General features: G+C 53.9%; 1 protein-coding gene across 2 annotated transcripts in view; it reads left to right on the forward strand.

Annotated features, from left to right (window-relative positions):
- The first annotated feature begins 5,490 nt into the window (after window positions 1–5,490).
- PAQR5 (progestin and adipoQ receptor family member 5) overlaps window positions 5,491–18,723 on the forward strand; it is an 85,671-nt gene continuing 72,438 nt past the window's right edge. The window contains exon 1 of one of the 2 annotated variants that reach the window (XM_060153185.1): window positions 5,491–5,609. Coding sequence is in view for 1 of the 2 variants with exons in the window: in XM_060153189.1 (XP_060009172.1) it covers window positions 5,586–5,609 (24 nt within the window). In the remaining variant the exon portion in view is untranslated. The remainder of the gene's footprint in view (window positions 5,610–18,723) is intronic. The other variant, XM_060153189.1, reaches the window with a different exon arrangement.

Below are 18,723 nucleotides of genomic sequence, written 5' to 3' on the forward strand. Positions count from 1 at the left end.
AGAGCTTGGTAAACAGTGGTTATGACTGTCGCTTGAAATCCTCCTGTCAAAGTGAAGCCTTTTCGCTCTGCCAAATGTTTTGTGTAAATCTGGACTTCCGCGCCTTAAGCAGCGAGGTACGTCACAGGGCTCATCAGCTGTCCCGAGCTGCCCTGCCCAGCCGGTCAGCCCCCAGGAGAGCACAGGGGCGCACTTCTGTCTCCACCTCTCACAGCTCCTGAGCTGGGTGGGGACACAGAACACAGCAAGGCTTCTCCGGCCTTTCCTGAGAACAAACTTCAAAAGGTCCACACCCAGACTTTAAGAAAGCCTCAGGCCCAGTGCCAACCCCCCTCCTCCCTGGGGTCAGCACTCTGTCCCAGCCCTATTTCTCGAAGTGTCCTTGTCCATCCAGGCTGCCATTGAGGTGGCTGTGGACAGCACTGGGTCACCTCCCCACCTCAGGGAGAAGACCCCAAAACAGAGGGGAGGAGGCCCTTGCCTTTGGCTGAGACCCACCTGGGTTCAGCTCTCTGCCCTGCCTTTTACTAGCCATGAACCTAGTCAGGGTGTTCCTGTTTGACCCCGCAGATATTCTTTTTTTAAAAAAATAAATTTATTTATTTGTTTATTTAATTTTTGGCTGTGTTGGTTCTTTGTTGCTGCACGCGAGCAGCAGAGTTCTCTAGTTGCGGCCAGTGGGGGCTACTCTTCGTTGCGGTGCATGGACTTTGTTTTTCATTGCAGTGGCTTCTCTTGTCGTGGAGCACAGTCTCTAGGCACGCGGGCTTCGGTAGTTGTGGCACACGGGCTCAGTAGTTGTGGCTCGCGGGCTCTAGAGCGCAGTCTCAGTAGTTGTGCACGGATTTCGTTGCTCTGCGGCATGTAGGATCTTCCCGGACCAGGGCTCGAACCCGGTTCCCCTGCATTGGCAGGCGGATTCTTAACCACTGTGCCACCAGGGAAGTGCCCCCACAGATATTCTTATTATTGGATAAAATAATGTGCAGAAGAGGTGAGGCTCAGAGGCTGAGTAACCTGTAAGCTCTCCGTTCCTCCGTTGCCCCATAAAGTGGGCACACTGAGTTAAAGAAGGCTGCCGGGAGTGGGTGTGCAGAGACAGGGGCTCATCCACAGGTGGGGATTGCAGGACCTTACCCCGTCTGTAAAAGAGCTCTACCGGCCCAGCCTGAAGGCCACTGTTTGTCTGAAACTTTAGCTTCTTTCAAATGCAAATACTTCACTGAGTCGGCCTGCCTGAGGACAGGTGCTCATTTACACCTGGCTTTGAATAGGTGCCTTCAGGAGCCTTTCCTGATCTCAAGACTAACAATAATTACTATTATTATATACGCATACAAATATTTATTGCACAAACAATATTACAACAATACCGGAAGTTAGAAAAAGAATCACCCACAATCCCAAACCTGGTAAACGGGCGTTTCGGTTTTCCTTCTTTCCCCCCCAATTCCCCTCCAGCCCTTGTACATGCACACATACAACTTTTTCACAGCTGGCCTCCTGCCCGGTGCAGTTTTGCACTCAACAGCGTATCATCGGCCCTCTCCCATGGTGCAACGGTCTTCACGGTTAGCTTTTAAAATGGGTGCGCTGTTGCTTACCAGCGCTCTAGAGCTGCACACGTAGGTTCCTTCATTTCCTGCTGTTAGAAGGCTGAAACTTTGTTCAAAGAGCATTTTCATTCTTTGAGGATTATTCCCTGAGGATGCATTCTCAGGCATGGGGTTGCGGGGTTAAAGGGGATGGATATTCGTGTGGCTCTTGAAAGAGAGCTGAGTCCAGGTTTTGCCCAGAGCTTGCAGAGAGCTGGTGCCTAGGGGCTGAGAGAGAGCCGGGGGTCAGGGAGAGGGAATCTCTGGGTTCACTGGGGGCAGTCAACACTTTGCGGGGGGGGGCGGCAATCCTTATAGGCCGTTAGCCATGCAGGAGAGGCAGCAGCCACAGGCTGAGAGCAGAAGCCAGAGGCTGCCCAGAGGAGCTCCCGTCTTCCCACCCCTTCTGGAGTGCTTGACTGCCCTCCAGCTCTGCAGCATCCAGCCCCAGTGCCCCGCAGGCTCAGGGGGCTGGGAGAGGGAGAAACACAGGGAAGTGGTGAGCAGTGAGCGGCCCGGAAATCAGGCAAGAAGTGCAAATGCCGTCACTGCTGGGAAAATCCACCGCCATCGCTGGGCGCTGGAGCCGTCGGGGTGGGCGCCCCCTGCCCCCTCACACATTTATTTGTATTTATATTTGCTGCGTGCTGGGCCAACCCAGGGCAACTCGGGGCAGGACGATGACGCAGACGTGGCCTTGGCTTGCTGGTCACTCCAGAGTCAGGCAGCCGAGGGAGTTGCCCTACCTGGGGCTCTCCACCCTGGCTGCATATCAGAATCACCTGGGGAGCTTTACAGAAGACCTTGGCCCACCGCCAGAGATTCCCACCGAACAAAAACAGCACACTCGGGACTCCCCTGAAAAGGTGAGTCCGCCTCCTATCCTCCAGTCCCTGTGACTGTGACTTTATTTGGAAAAGGGGTCTTTGCAGATGTAATTAAGGATCCCGAGGTGAGATCATCCTGAATGCAATGACTGGTGTCCTTACACAAAGGGGAGAGGACGCAGTGACAGAGGAGAAGGCCACGGGAAGACAGAAGCAGAGACTGGAGTGATGTTGCCACAACCCAGGAACTCCCGCAGCCACCAGAAGCTGGAAGGGACGTGGACACACCCTCCTGTGGAAGCTTCGGAGGGAGTGTACCTCTGCTGACACCTACATTCGGGGCTTCCAGCCTCCCGGGCTGTGGGAGATTAAGCTTCTGTTGTTTGTGGTAATTTGTTACGGCAGCCCTAGGAAACTAATACCAGCACTGCCCACTTGTGTGAACACAGTGGCTGAAAGGAATGCTCTTCGAGAAGTTCCCATCAACCACATGCTCTCCCTGAGTGGCCATTTCTGCCTCTGTGAAAGGAGGCGAATGCTTCCAGCCCTGATGAGATGATGCCCGGGAAAGGGCCTTGTCAGCAGGGCAGCTCCGACAGTGTGCGGGAGATCCGCCACTGCCGGATGAGTCCTGGCACCTTTCCCGGCCTCAGTTTTCTCAGAGTGGAGCTGTAAGCCCTGACCTGATGATGCCATCACAGGCGAGATAAGAGTGGGAGGGGTTCTGATGGCTTAAGTTAGGGCTGGATGCAAGGGAGCCGAGAACGCGCAAGGGACCCACGTTCTGCTATTAAGCGGGGGTGAGGGTCTCTTAGGCACTGTTCTGCCTTCAGACAGCCTTTTGAACGAAGAGGACAGTCTGGGCCCACTCAGGAAGAGCTGGCCGGGCCCCTGAGGAGTAGGTGCCTGGTTGGGAAAATAACTTCCTATACCTGCACCCTAAGAGCGCAGGTGCCAGGGAGAGGCAGAGGGAGAGATGGGAGACTCCAAGTCACATGGATGCGCGGGGCTAATCTCCCAAAAAGGATTATATGAGTTACGTTTTATAAGGTGTCTGGGGCTTCCCTGGTGGTGCAGTGGTTAAGAATCCGCCTGCCAATGCAGGGGACACGGGTTCGAGCCCTGGTCTGGGAAGATCCCACATGCCGCGGAGCAACTAAGCCATGCGCCACAACTACTGAGCCTGCAATCCAGAGCCCACGAGCCACAACTACTGAGCTCACCCACCACAGCTACCGAAGCCCGCGTGCCTAGAGCCCGTGCTTCGCGACAAGAGAAGCCACCGCAATGAGAAGCCTGCGCACCGCAACGAAGAGTAGCCCCCACTCACCGCAACTAGAGAAAGCCCACGCTCACCAACGAAGACCCAACGCAGCCAAAACTAATTAAAAAGAAAGAAAGAAAGAAACCCACTGACCATTTCCCTTTATGTTGGGAGACTCATCTTCCCTCTTTCGCTTCCCAAGCCACACACCCAGAGGCCTGCAGGGGGCTGGAGTCTGGTGGGGCACTGCATCTCTGTTCACCTTCCTGGTGTCTGTGTATGGCTGGGATGTGGGGGTACCTGTACCTGCTGCAGCGCCTACAGGGTGGGGACGAGCCAGCTCTATAGGCTTCAAGCAGCTCATGCCCCATTCTGTCTTCGAAGCCCCTCACTGCCATGGGCATCAAAAGAAAGCACACACCCTTTGCCTTCCCCCTTCAAAGGCCTTCACAGCTCATAGCTCATCTAGTCCCCCAGTACCCTTGGGAAGGCAGAGCAAGGGTTAACGAGGGACCTGCCTGAGGCCACTCTGAATTCAGCATAAGCTGGGACTGGGATCCACGCTCCCTTGTCAAGCTCTGGTTTGCACAGGATGACTGCCTCCCTGTTGGTACAGCCACATCACTTGCCCTTCAAGAACTTAAGTCTGAGAGGACAAGCTAGTCCAGACTGAGAGGCACGCACACACACACACACACACACACACACACACACACACACACACACACACACACACACACACACACACACACACACACACACACACACACACACACACACACACACCCCTTTACAAGATATGTAGCCACAGGAAAACCTAATAAGCCGGATGCTCACTAGCATGATTGAGGATCCACAGAAAGGACCTTAGCGATCATCAGCTGCAACCCCCTCACTGCAAATGGGGAAACTGAAGCTTAGAGCCCAGGTCTCTGGACCCCAGGTCCAGTACTCCTGCCACTGCCTGCACACCTAGCAAACAAGGCGAGGCAGGGAGAAGGAGCTCAGATAGCCTGGGGCCACAGGTGGGGTGCACCTCCACTTCAGTCTGGGAGTTTTATCCAAAGAGTGGACTTTCCTGAGTTCCTCTGGGAGGGGGAGGGGGGAAGGCAGGAAGTAGCTGCAACCTGTTCCTTCAGCACATGGGAGTAGCCACGGAGTCTGGGTGGCGGGGGTCAGGGGGTGATGTTTTTTCTTTGCCCTCTGTGTGCCTTTGACTCTTATCACCGTGTCCTCTGAGTGGCAGAGGTCCAGGCCCAGCACCTTCCAGACCTGGGGAAAGGGTGAGAGTGGCAAAGCACCCCCCTGCTGAGGCACTCCCGAGACAGCTGGGTGGAACTGATGACAGGGGCCCAGAGCAGCCAGGAGCCTCTCCCACGGGGGAGAGTTCATGATCGGGTGGGGCTGTGGGCACCCAGTTGTTTTTTTCCCTGTGCTCCACCCCATGCATTCTTCCGAAGAGCAGGCTCAGTGGCCCTGCCCTCCAGGAGGCCTCGGGGCTCCCAGGTCTCTGCCCCTGAAAGTGGGGGTGGGCATGAAGGGCGTGGAAGGTGCAGGGGAGAGGGGGCCTATGGACACCCCCGACTCCACCTGCGCGCCGGGCTTGCCTCGCACCGCAGGTTGGCGAGTGAGGGGGCGACCCTTTGGAGGTCACGGAGCCCGGCATGGCTGACACACTGTTAGGTGCAGGCCCCACGATGGGACCTGTGCCCTGCCTCGGCTCCTCCCCCGCCCGCCCCTCCCGGCCCCGCCCCGCGCGGGAGGGGTGGGCGGGGCCCGCGGGGAAGCGCGCCGACCTCCCAGCCAGGTGCAGCGCGGGCTGTCCCGTGGCGGACGCGGCCGGGAGGAGAGTTCGGGTCTCCTCCTGCCTGTGCTGCGTCCCTGCCCCTTCTCAGCCGGATGCCCGAGACACTCAGAACCCAGGTAACCGAGGGCGGGACACCCCCGCGGCACGCGTCCTCCCGCCTCCCTGTCCACGCGGACCCCGCCTCGGCGGCCGCCCCCCAGGCTCCCCGGAGCCCGCCGGCCGCTCCCCGGGCGGCTCTTGGAAAGTTTGCGCCCGGAATGCCGTGCACCGGACGGCGGCGAAATGCAGCCACTTTTGCCCTCGCGCCCTCCGCCCGGGAGCCAATGCGGTGGGGTGGCCGCTGCCGGTTGACGGGGTCTCCGCTGAGATCGGTTGGAAGTTTGCCTTCTCGCTTTTCCATCCCTCACTCTTCTGAGCGTTTGCGTCCCTCCCCCGTGTCCCTCAGTTCCTTTAAAAATATGTATATATCCTTAGATGGGGACGGCAGAGTTGGCGATTTCTTAAGGGATGTTTACGTTTGTGCTTCCCGCCTCCTCCGGCTAACATGTACGATAGGAGACTGTACTGAGCCAGACAGGGTGCGGGTGAGGGGGCGGCCCTCTGCCGGGCGTGGGGTGGGGGCCGGGCGCCGTCTGGGCCCTGCTGAAGTGGGTGCCCAGCCACGGGGAATTCTGGGCTTTTGTCTTGTCTCCCGCAGGTCACAGCCCAGCGGGGCATCCTCGGCTCCCCCAGCACTCCTCGAGATGAGCACTGGGGAGAGAGGGGAGGCAGAGGCAGGGATCTAGAGCGACTTCTATAACCCTTGACGATTTGAACAGAATGGGCTTCCTCTTGCCTTAGCTGCGAGGAGGGCTCAGCTGTGTGCGGGAAAGGGGATGAAAGATGGTCCTAACCACGCAGAAGCAGAGAGGACAGGTGGGGGAGATCAGAGCATCAGAGAAGAGCTAACAGCACTCACGTGGACACTTCCTTGATTTCATCCACACCCCCTCCCTAATTAACCGGTGAGGTAGTAGGTCTTAATCCATTGTCAGATGAGCAAAAAAGGAGGCTCCAAGAGGTTAAGTAACTTGCTGGAGAAAAGTGGTGGACCTGGACCACAAACCACAGTCGGATGGTCGGTTCTCCATTTTTCTGGGCCCCTGATCAGCAGGGGTTCATTTCTTCTCCCCCTCCCTTGAGTTTCTTCCCCTGAAAGGGGTAGGCCCAGAGAGTGCACCTCCAAGAAGAAATAAAATCTGGTCAGGAAGCTCCTCCAACAGAGGGCCGACTCCTTGCTAAGCTAGGAGGTCTGCAGGAGGCGAGGACCTGTTTTGTTCACGGCTGTAACCATAGTACCTGGCACTCTCGGAAGGTGCCCCACAAGAATGGAATGAATTAACCTGAAATAGCAGAGCCTCTTTTCCAGCTGATGAATCTTTGCCCTTGGTGAACAGAAAGGGCATTCTGAAAAGTCAGACCAGAAAGGTGCCCAATGCCATCACTGCGGGTCCTTGAAATCCTTACCCCACTTGGTTCTTTTAAGCCAGTGAGCACATCCATAATCCCATGTGCCTTTCCAGACAGCCAGGCTTTCACCTTACCCCCAATCTACTTCTTGTCAGGCTAGGAGAAGCAGCAGGAAGTGGGTTCCATGCCCAACTTGGCCCTGCTCTAGGTTGAAGGTAGAGGACCCTTGGCCCGTCTATACCAAAGTCTTACCCATCTCTCCAAGAAATCTTATTTGGAAACTCTAATCTTCATTGCCTCTTCCCTGATCCTTCCATGGGGCAACCATGGATTCAGGTTGGATCCATGGATTCAGGGAAGAGGACTTGCTTTTCTGAGCCTCAATTGCCTCATCTGTAAAATGGGGACAATAGAATCTGCATGGCTTTACATGAGAGTGTGTGGTCCAAAGCGCTCTGCAAGCTGCAAAGCAGACTGTGAGAGACGATTTTTCTTTCCTCACATGTTTGTTAGCCTGACCTCCCCAGGTGGGCTGTAAATTCCTTCTGGGAAGGGATCACACATCTTGGTATCCCTCTGAGAGCTCTCCTCATTGTGAGCACACAGTAGGTTCACAGGAATGGAAGAGGAATTGCTAAAATTGGTGAAAAATCCACCCCTGCCCCCATGTGAGGAGAGGGGATACTCTACAATACAGGGGAGGGTATAGGAGGGACGGGAGGGGTCTGAGATCCAAGACCAGGAACGAATGGGAAGGCAGGGCGTAGCGGACTTTCCATGGCAGTGCCCTGAAGACTTTTGAGGCTGTGCCAGGAACCTTATAACCTTGGACTCCTTAGCAGATGTGGTGTCTGCTTTGGCCTGAGGACAGGCCAGGACACCCAGAGTTGACCAGTTCTGCTCCTTGGGGGAAACCACTGAGAACATAGCTGGGATTCAAGCCCTTGCACATCCCCACTCCCATCCCCCCGCCCACACACACACACCACCTGTTCCTCCCCAGGGGTTTGTGCACACGTAGGGCCCACCCAGCTTCCTACTGCCTGTTCCTGGCTCTTAACAAGAACGCAGTGGAGTAAGACCTTTAGACACAGAATATCTCAGCTGGAATAAGCCTTAGAGGTCATATCTCTACACCCCTTCCCTGCTTTGCTTTCCATAGCACATGTCACCATCTAACATCCTGTATATTAAGAATATTGAAGAATCTTCTTTCTTGGCTGTCTTCCCTGTTCGAGTATCAGCTCCATGAGGGCAGGGCTTTCGATCTGTTTTATTCTGCTCTATTCCCAGGAGTCAGAGCAGTGCCTGGTGCGCAGTGGGTGCTTAGTTAATATGCGTTGAGTAAATGAATGCATCCAGGCCACGCTTCCTCGTTGTACGGTTGGGGAGACTGAGGCCCAGAGACAGGAGTGACCTCTTGAAGACAGAGCTGGAGCTTCTCTTGATTGGACTTGAGTTAATTCTAAGCTGGGTCTCTGTCCCCTGCACCAGGCTGCTAGGGGTGCTTAGGAGCTGCCTTGGAAAGAACCTTCAGACCAGGTGCCCCCAGTTGCTCAGAGGGGCGGCTCCTAGCTGAACAGATCACCATCCACATAGAGTGATTTGAGAGCGCAAAGCGGGGAGCGCTCCCGGTTAGACCCGCATCCCCAGAAGAAACCTCCTAATGCTGCTTTCCAAAGGTGGGTGGTGCCTCTATTAGTGGTGAAAACAGTGCCGTCTCCAGGCAGCCTTTTCAGGTTCCCCAAGGACACTGGACGACCCAGGCGGACCAGCCAAGTCCCTGGCAGCCCTGGGGAAAGAGGTGGAGCTTCAGATCTGCTGGGTCAAGGATAACAAACCAGTCTGAGAAGGCACGACCAGATGTGTGGGCCAGGAAGAGCGAGGACATTATTCTGCCCAAGGCGTGGGAGAAGGTGGGGGGCTCTTAGGCCTCACTTAGGAATCTGATGAGTGGTTGTCTGGAGGCCCCAAGAGCTTGAAATTCTGAGGCACTGTGTCAGGACAAGCAGGATGGAGAAGGTTGCGTGTGTGTATGGGCGGGGGCATAGGGTAGAAGCTGGAACTATCTATGGGATAGAAAATATGGGAGACACATCCACGAACACCAAGCCACTTCAGTCTCCCTCCCCACCCCATCATTGTGCTGGCCAGTGTTGTTTCTGTAAAGGACTTTTGTCTGTGTTCTAAGGGATAAGTCTAGGCCGTGTGGAACTGATTGGAGGAAAAGATACCTATGGCAAGAAGACCTCCCAAAGAGGCTATTGCAGGAACAGAGACAGGAGATGGGGTCCCTGGAGGTGGATTTCCTCCTGACACTCACTGGGAATGTAGACCCTTCCTAACTGCTTGGAGGAGCAGGGGTACATTTTTTTTTTTAATTTATGCATGTATGTATGGCTGCGTTGGGTCTTCGTTGCTGCGCGCGGGCTTTCTCTAGTTGCGGCGAGCGGGGGCTGCTCTTTGTTGCCGTGTGCGGACTTCTCATCGCGGTGGCTTTTCTTTGTTGTGGCGCACGGGCTCTAGAGCGCAGGCTCAGTAGTTGTGGCGCACGGGCTTAGTTGCTCCGCGGCACGTGGGATCTTCCCAGACCAGGGCTCAAACCCGTGTCCCCTGCATTGGCATGCGGATTCTTAACCACTGCACCACCAGGGAAGTCCCCTGAGTTACATTTTTAATAATAGTAATAAGCATGCAATAAATGCTAGTCGGATGCCAGGCACTGTTCTAAGCACTTTACTTGTACTAGGTAGTCCTTACCACAGCCATGAGGTTGAAACCGTATCATCTCCCTTTTACAGATGAGGAAACTGAGCTTCAGAAAGGTGGCGTAACTTTGCCCAAAATGACACTTGCAGGGAGAGGGGCACCAGAATTAGTCGGGCTCCAGACCCTGCAGCCTTAGCCTCCATGCTGTGCTGCCTCAGTCAGCCAAGTAGGCCACACAGACAGGACAAAGAGCCTGGAGGCCAGGGTGGTCGACACACACGTGGAGACAGGGGAAGCAGCTCCTGTGCAGGCCCCCACATTAGATGCATAGGGAACTTTGGCGATTTCCCTGCTATGGACCCCCAAATCTTCTCCCATTGGTATTGTGGTTTGCCAAATTAAGAGCTGAAATTGATGTTGGGAGAGACTCCAGAAGTTGGGCTTTGAAGGATGTGTAGGGTTTTTTACCAGCGTGTTGGGAAAACTGGGGAGGAAGGGAGGCAGGGCAGGTGGAGGGAACAATGATAATGCTTTGCCTGAAGAAATGAGTCCATAATAGTGACTCGTCCTGGGCTTCCCTGGTGGCGCAGTGGTTAAGAATCCACCTGCCAATGCAGGGGACATGGGTTCTATCTCTGGTCCGGGAAGATCCCACATGCCGCGGAGCAACCCAGCTTGTGCGCCACAACTACTGAGCCTGAGCTCTAGAGCCTCCGAGCCACAACTACTGAGCCTGCATGCCATATCTATTGAAGCCTGCGTGCCTAGAGCCCGTGCTCCGCAACAAGAGAAGCCGCCGCAATGAGAAGCCCGTGCGCCACAACTAGAGAAAGCCTGCATGCAGCAACGAAGACCCAACACAGCCAAAACAAAAGTGACTCGTCCTGTGTCTGAGGCCACTGTAGCTCCCCTCCCCCCATTCTTGTCCCTCAGCCACTCCTTATGGGCTCCCTTCCTGTGAAGAGGGGAGACCCTGACTTGAGACATAGCTTATGCATTCCTGTCCCTTGCCTCCTTTATTACCACCGTCACTACAAGTCTGGTGGCTTTCAGCGACAGTAGATGGAAAAGTACGCCTGTTGTGACATGACATGAATCAGTCCTTCATAAATAATGGGGTTGCATTGTCAGTGCTAATGCCTGGACCTGTGCCCTAGTGTCTGGTCCACGGTGGGAGACATAGTGTTGGCTCCTGAGGGAAAAGGACAAGGGTGACTGTAAGTGTTATTCTGAAATTGTGCAGGATGGCAGCAAGGAGCCAACAGGTGTGAGAGGTACAGTCTTTTTTGGCAGCTAGGGAAAAAGACAGTGTTCCCCCAAAGCAGTGATCCTAGGTGTGATTTCTGCCCATGCTCTGTCCTCTCACCCAGGGTTTATCTTACAGAGTTGTCCTTTCTTCCGTCCTTGACACCAGGCTCGGGCCACCCCCAGAGAGCTCTGTGGGGAACTTGCGTGATGAATTTTGCCTAAACCTCAAATGGGCGTCTTGCCGGGATACACTGGAGCCCCTTAAGACATTCTTCCTCTTTGACTATGTGGGAGCCCTGTGGTCAGGATGACTTTGATGGGATGCATTTGGAGCCGGCCAGAGGCACAGAGCCCAGCCATCACGGGTGTCTAGATCCCAGGGGCCTGAATTCGGCTACTCAGCCAGCTTGCCACTGGTCTTCGAGTCGGTCACTGGAGTCTGGGGAGCTGAAGGCCTGGTGTGGCAGGCGGGGAGCCCTGGATTCTAATTTTTTTTTTATATATACTTTTTTTTTTTTTTTTGTCGGCGCCGCGTGGCATTCGGGATCTTAGTTCCCCCACCAGGGATTGAACGCCGGCCCCCTGCAGCAGAAGCTCGGAGTCTTAACCACTGGACCGCCAGGGAAGTCCCCCTGACACGATCTAACTCACAGTGTGACTTTGGCCCTGTCCCTTCCTGGGCCCCAGTTTTCTCATCTGTAGAAGATCAGGACCAGATACTTCTTTGCTGCAGGGCTGTCCTGTGTTTTGTAGGACGTTCGGCAGCAGCCCTGGCCTCTACCCACTAGATGCCAGTAACGCCACCTCTCACTTCTCTCGGCAAACAGCAGTGTCTCCAGACATTGCCCAACGACCGCGGTGGGCAGAACTGTCTCTGGTTGAGAACCACGGGGTTAGATGGTCTCTGAAGACCCTCCCACTGATTACCCCCAGGACCAGGAAGACACTTTTCTCTTTCAGCCCCTGTTTTGGAGATGCTGACTGTGTGAGAACCAAGGAGCCTGTGCATGGGGTCTCCAAGGGCTTACGGGGTAAGATGTGAGCTATGAGAACAGGAAAGGCTCTGGGCCCACTGGGCCTCTTGCTGAGAGCCAAGGCCAAGGTCTTTTTGCCTCCCAGGCCTTGGGTTACATAAGAAGGTAGGGGGCGGGGGGAAGCAGGCCTGTAGTTGGCCCAGGCACTAAGGTCAGCATCCGTCCAGCCAGTGACTAATCATCTCTACATGCCCTAAGGACTTAGCTGCTCCGTGGTCCCCTCTCCCACTGCCCTGGGAGGGGACACAGGAAGTGAATCAGCCCACCCACAGTGCAGAGGAAGGAGAAGGTAGAGCACAGCAGTGTTAGACCCAAGGGCCACACACTGTTACCCCAACCCATCCCTGGTTTTATTTTGTTTATTCCTCCCAAGTTAGTTGTTTATTAACCCGCCCGTGGAAGCCCCTTCTGACCTTGTTGCTTAATGGAAGGGTGAAGATTTATCTTCTCCAGGAATGGGAGGAGTTTGTCAATGAATCTTGGAAGTAAATCACTGTTCTGAGGACAACAGGCTCAGAAATTTGGGGTAGTGTTAACCCAAAATGATCGGTTTGGGTTATACTTTTTTTTTTTTTTTTTTGCGGTACACGGGCCTCTCACTGCTGTGGCCTCTCCCGTTGCGGAGCACAGGCTCTGGACGTGCAGGCTCAGTGGCCATGGCTCACGGGCCCAGCCGCTCCGCGGCATGTGGGATGTTCCCAGACTGGGACACAAACCTGTGTCCCCTGCATCGGCAGGCGGACTCTCAACCACTGAGCCACCAGGGAAGCCCTGGGTTATTCATTCTTATAGTTCTCATTGAAGGACGAGAGACTGCTCTAGACGGCAGGTTAGATGCTGAGGAAGGAGCAGGGAGTCAGACAAGCCCCCTGCCTCAGAACCCTGCAGTCTGGGAGTACAGAGGTCAGTCTGTAATTGCAGTGCCCAGAGGAGGGTCTGGTCAGCTCCACCCAGGGTGTGAGGTAGGGAATTGGGGATGGAGGGTGGGGGCGTGCATGGGTTTTTTTTGGGAGGTAATGGTAGCGTGCAGAGGGTTTCAACGAGGAGAGCTGGGTTTTGATTTTGGTTTTTGCCTTTTTTATTGTGGTAAAATATACATAACATACGATTTACCATTTTAATCATTTCAAAGTATACAGTTCAGTGCCATTAAGGACATTCACCTCGTTGTACAACCATCCCCACCATCCAGCTCCGGAATTCTTTGCACTTTACAAAACCAGAACTCCGTACCCGTTAACTCCCCTTTCCCTCCTCCCCTCAGCCCCTGGTAACCACCCTGCTTCTTTTTGTCTCTGTGAATTTGACTATTCTGGGTACGTCACCTAAGCAGAGTCTTACAACATGTGAGGTTTTTTTGTTGTTTTTTTTTTTGCGGTACATGGGCCTCTCACTGTTGTGGCCTCTCCCGTTGCGGAGCACAGGCTCCGGACGCGCAGGCTCAGCGGCCATGGCTCACGGGCCCAGCCGCTCCGCGGCATGTGGGATCTTCCCGGACCGGGGCATGAACCCGTGTCCCCTGCATCGGCAGGCGGACTCTCAACCACTGCGCCACCAGGGAAGTCCAACATGTGAGTTTTTGTGTCTGGCTTCTTTCCCTTAGCATGATGTTTAAAGGTTTATCAGTGTTGTGGTATACGTCAGAATTTCCCTCCTTTTGAAGGCTGAATAATATTCCAGTTGTAGATAGCCCACATTTTGTTTATCCATCCATCTGTCGATGGACAAGGGTTGCTTCCACCTTTTGGCTTTTGTCAGTATTGCTGCTATGAACATGGCTGTACAAATGTCTGTTTGGGTCCCTGCTTTCAGTTCTTTGGGGTGTATTCCCAGAAGTGGAATTGCTGGATCATATGGAAATTCTGTGTTTCATATTTTGAGGAACCACCATACCGTTGAGGAATAGGTGTTGGAACTAGATCTGAAGGATGAACATGAGCTCTCCAGGCCTCTAGGTAGAGGAAGAGGGAGGAAAGGGGGAGGGGGAGGAGGGAGGGCAGGGGAGGAGAGAGCCTGGACTGCGGCAGGAGACAAGTGGCACAGTGGTGTTTGTGCTTGGGGCTGGAGATGGGGCCCTGGACAGGTAGAGTGCGAAGGGTCTTGGACCAGGCGAGGAACTTGGGCTCCATGCTGTAGGCAGAGAGAAGCACTGAAGGGGGTTTTAAGTGATAGAGCTGGGAGTGATGTCACAGATGGTCTGGGAGGGAAAGAGGCTTAAGGCAAGAACCAAGTGGGAGAAAACTGGGTAACACTGGAGCCTTGTGGTTGGGGCGGGTGGAGGGAGCAGGTCTGGAGGGTGGGTGCGCTGCACAGGGTGCCCAGGTTTGCGCTTTGGTGCTGGGTGAGTGGTGGCGAGGCTGCCGATAAGCTTATAGGAGGAGCAGCCAGTTTGACAAGATGATGAGGGCATATCCACTGGCTTGAAGGGGCCGTGGAGCCACCTGGGCAGAGGCAGGATTTGAGGGCTGCGCAAAGCTGGGCAGAGCTAGGTGCTGTAGAATAGGGGGAGAAGCTGGTCCGGGGCAGGGAAAGGACCGCCATCGGATGGCACAGAGGACCCAGCGGAGTTGGAGGCCAGGACACAGGGAGGCCTCTGCTCAGTACCGCTCCGTCCCTGCCCTGCGTATTTCATATCGATCCGCACATTTTCACTGCCAAGCTCGAGGCTCTGAGCTTGAGGCTGGGCACGGGAGGTGGAGATACAGAGATAAACCCAAGCCAGTGACTAATTCATTTATTCATCCCATAAAGCTTAGGAAATGGAACTTGGCCAATACCTTTGCACAGTTAAATATTGACACAATTGGGATAGGTGCTATGCAGGAGAAATGGAGCATGTTATGAAAGTGTGTCAGAGGACATGCTTAATCTAGGGCAGGGTTTCTCACATCGGCACTCTTGCCATTCTGCATCAGGTAATTTTTTGTCGTGGGGTCTGTCCTGTTTAGTAGCTTCCCTGGTCTCCACCCACGCGATGCCAGTAAGTAGCCACACACAACCCACCCCCAGTTGTGATCAACAAAAATGTCTCTAGACATTGCCAAATGTCCCCTGGGAGGCAAAATCACCCTCAGTTGAGAGCCATTTGCCTAGGGGCCAGGAGAGACTTCTTTTTTTTTTTTTTAGGAGAGACTTCTTGAGAGAATGATGGTAATCTGAGTTCTAGAATAAAGCAGGGGTGGGGAGTGGAGGGGAATATTCGGGACACAGGTAACTGTGTGTAGAGGTCCTGAGGTGGGAAGGAGTGAGGAGGCTGGGGGAGCCGATGAGGAAGGCTTCCATTAGGTGGGCACTGGTGGGGGCAGGGAAGAGCGGATGGATTCAGGGATACTCAGGAGGGAACACAGGCAAGGGAGCCTCCTGGGTGTGGAGGATGAAAGTGGCTGGAAGCTGGCAAGTTACATTTTGGGCCTGTTGGGTGAGCGATACCTGGGAGTCCTCCAGGTGGGGCCCTGCGCTCAAAAGAGAGGTCCGGCTGGAGATGCACATTTGGGAGTGACATGCGTGTAAATGATGAGCTTAGCCTTGGGTAGACCAGATGGCCCAGGGGGAGTGTGTGGACCAAGCAGAGAGGAGGGCCTAGAAGTGAGCTCCAGGGGTGCCAGCATTCAGAGACAGAGCGCTGGGAGGTGTCCCAGAGAGGGAGCAGGGAACCGGGGAGCCCGGTGCTGGAGGAGCCCGAGGATGCTGAAGGATGGGGGCTGGCCCACGGTGAAGTCTCTGGAGCCTTCAGGTAAGAAGAGAACTGGGAAGTGGCCGCTGGATTTAGAGTCCGGTGGCTGCCATGGGGGAGGTCAGCCTGGGGTCGCTGAGGAAGGGGCAGGAGGGGACGGAGGGGGCTGGTAGGCAGCTTTTCCAAACCTGTGTCAGCAGAAGGTGAGGAGAGAGCATGGAAATCAGAAGGGAAGTGAGTTAGGGAGGGTTTTGTTTTATTTGTTTAATCTTGCTTGTTTTGCCCCCACCCTCCGTTTTTTTTCCTTAGAAAATAGAAGTACATGGTTCAGAATTCAAGAATTGTGAAGATTTCACTGTGAAAAAGTCTCCACCCCCATCTCCCTTGGCCTCCCAGTGCCCTCCCCTCCTCAGAGGCAACTTTACCAGTTTCTTAACATATTCTTCCAGAGATATTTCATGCACAGATCAGTAAATGCATATGTGGTCTTTCCCTCCACATGGTAGCAACACTATATGTATTCTTCTACCCCTGATTTGGTCTTTTTCCACTTAGCTCTTTTTTTTTAAAAATTTATTTATTTTATTTATTATTTACTTTCGGCTGCGTTGGGTCTTCGTTGCAGGGCGTGAGCTTCTCATTGCGGTGGCTCCTCTTGTTGCACAGCATGGACTCTAGGCGCGCGGGCTTCAGTAGTTGCAGCACGAGGACTCAGTAGTTGTGGCTTGCGGGCTCTAGAGCACAGGCTCAGCAGTTGTGGTGCACGGGCTTAGTTGCTCCGCGGCATATGTGGGATCTTCCTGGACCAGGGCTCGAACCCGTGTCCCCTGTGTGGGCAGGCGGATTCTCAGCCACTGCGCCACCAGGGAAGCCCCCACTTAGCTCTCTTGAGAAGCTTCCAGATCAGTACGTGGAGAGCTTCTTCCTTCTCCTTTACAGCTGTATGATGTTCCATGATATGGATGGCACATAATTTATTTAACAAATCCCCTGTCTGGGGACATCACAGTGTCTCACTGAATCTCCTTGTGCTTCAGTCATTTTGCAGTGTTGGTGGGTGCATGTGGGGAAACGTCTCAGAAATGGAATTGGTGAGTTGGATGGTTTGTATTTTGAAAGATATCAGCAGGTTGCTCTCCATAGAATTTATAAGAATGTACACTCCTACCAGTAGTGTGCAAGGACGCTCATTTTTCTACACCCTCCGAAATAGAGTGTTACCAACTTACTGATGTTTTCCAATCTGGAAGACAAAGATAGTTTTTTTGTTTTATTTATTTATTTATTTATGGCTGCGTTGGGTCTTCGTTGCTGCGCGCAGGCTTTCTTTAGTTGCGGTGAGCGGGGACTACTCCTGATTGCAGCGCACGGGCTTCTCATTGCGGTGGCTTCTCTTGTTGCGGAGCATGGGCTCTAGGTGCACGGGCTTCAGTAGTTGTGGCACGTGGGCTCAGTAGTTGTGGCTCGCGGGCTCTAGAGTGCAGGCTCAGTAGTTGCGGCGCACAGACCTAGTTGCTCCGTGGCATGTGGGATCTTCCCCAACCAGGAATCGAACCCGTGTCCCCTGCATTGGCAGGCGGATTCTTAACCACTGTGCCACCCAGGGAAGTCCCAAAGATAGTTTCTTGGTGTAATTTTAATTTGCATTTTTCTTGCTCTGAGTAAGGTTGAACATGTTTTCATAGATATAAGAGCCATGTGTATTTCCATTTCTGTGAAATATCTATTCATATGTTTTGCCCATTTTCTATGAGGTTGTTGGCCCTTTTCTCATTGAATTAGAGGTGATCTTTGTGTATTAGGGGAAACTAGTCTTTTGTTGGGAATGTAATTTACAAGCATTCCCCCCCCCCCAGTTAATCAAGGAAGTCTTTTGTTTTGTTTTGTTTTTTTGCTGTTGCTGCTATGTTTTCAGAATTATGAACGCTGATGGGAGAGATTTGCTGGGGTGTGGGGGTCCCTGGCTCAGGGGTCCCTGAGGAAGCACTGGAGTGGGTTCCAGATTGAGACCAGGATGGGAAACACCTCTGCTGTGTAACAGGCAAGAAGGGCAGGTGGGAGGACGGTGCCGGTGCCAGGGGGTTGTTGGCAGCGAGTTTCGAGAGCAAGGGCAGATAGCTGGGTTCGTCCAGGCATGGGATTGTGTTAACAAGTTATCAGAAATTTAGAGGGGAGGAGAACTACTGTATTAGCGAGACAGTGATCAGATTAATGAACGCTGACACCAGAGCAAGATGAGGGGAAGTGAGTGGATGGGTGTTCTGTGTTTTCTTAGATAGGGTACTTGTCTGTTTGGCATGCAGTAATCACCAGGCCAGGCTAACGGCCAACGTGGTTACATTTCCCCTGAGATCAGACCCCATACTCTGAATCCCCTGCTTATCTCACTCTGTCACAAGCCAATATTTCCCCTGCCCTAAACCAATCCAGTGCCAGGTACCAGGCAACTAGGGACAGCCCCGATGCCTCAGAGGCCACTGGAACTGTTCAAACCAGCCAATCCCAAGCTGCTTTGCCATGCTTTTCCCATTGGAAACCCCAACAGAGGCTCTGGCCTTAGGCCTTCCCCTTGCTCCTGCTTCTGCCTCTTGACCAAAGCCTAGTGCTTTCCTTGTGGTCCCGTGTGCTGTGCTGTGTCCCCTTCTCTTGGGAAATGTAAGTAATACGTTCTTCTTTCAACGTCATTAGCCTCTCCATGTGCCATTCAGACATCTCCGTAAATTAAAATCCTATGGTACAGTTAAGACAAGAGAGACACTTGGACGGGACAGAGTGTGAGGGTGAGTAAACTGCGGGTCCCAGTGGGGCTCCAGAGCTGTCACCGTGTGAGTGGTTAAATAAGCAGGCTCTCAGGGTAGACTTCCTGGAGGAGGTGGCTGGAGATGAGGAGAGGCCTCGTGGTGGGAAGGGCAGGAGCACAGACTGGGAGGCACAGGGAACTGTGTGTGGGGGGCCAGGGGGGCGGGCGGCCGGGGTGATCAGAATTGGGAGGCTGGAGGAAAATATAGATAGAGGAGGTGAATCTGACAGTGTACGGGGAAGGAGGGAGCCGTGGGGTCAGAGATGCAGGCTGGGTCCTGTGGGTGCTTCTTGAAGACAGTGTTTAAATTCCCAGTG

Source organism: Lagenorhynchus albirostris, chromosome 1 (assembly GCF_949774975.1).
Source record: "Lagenorhynchus albirostris chromosome 1, mLagAlb1.1, whole genome shotgun sequence".
NCBI lineage: Eukaryota > Metazoa > Chordata > Mammalia > Artiodactyla > Delphinidae > Lagenorhynchus > Lagenorhynchus albirostris.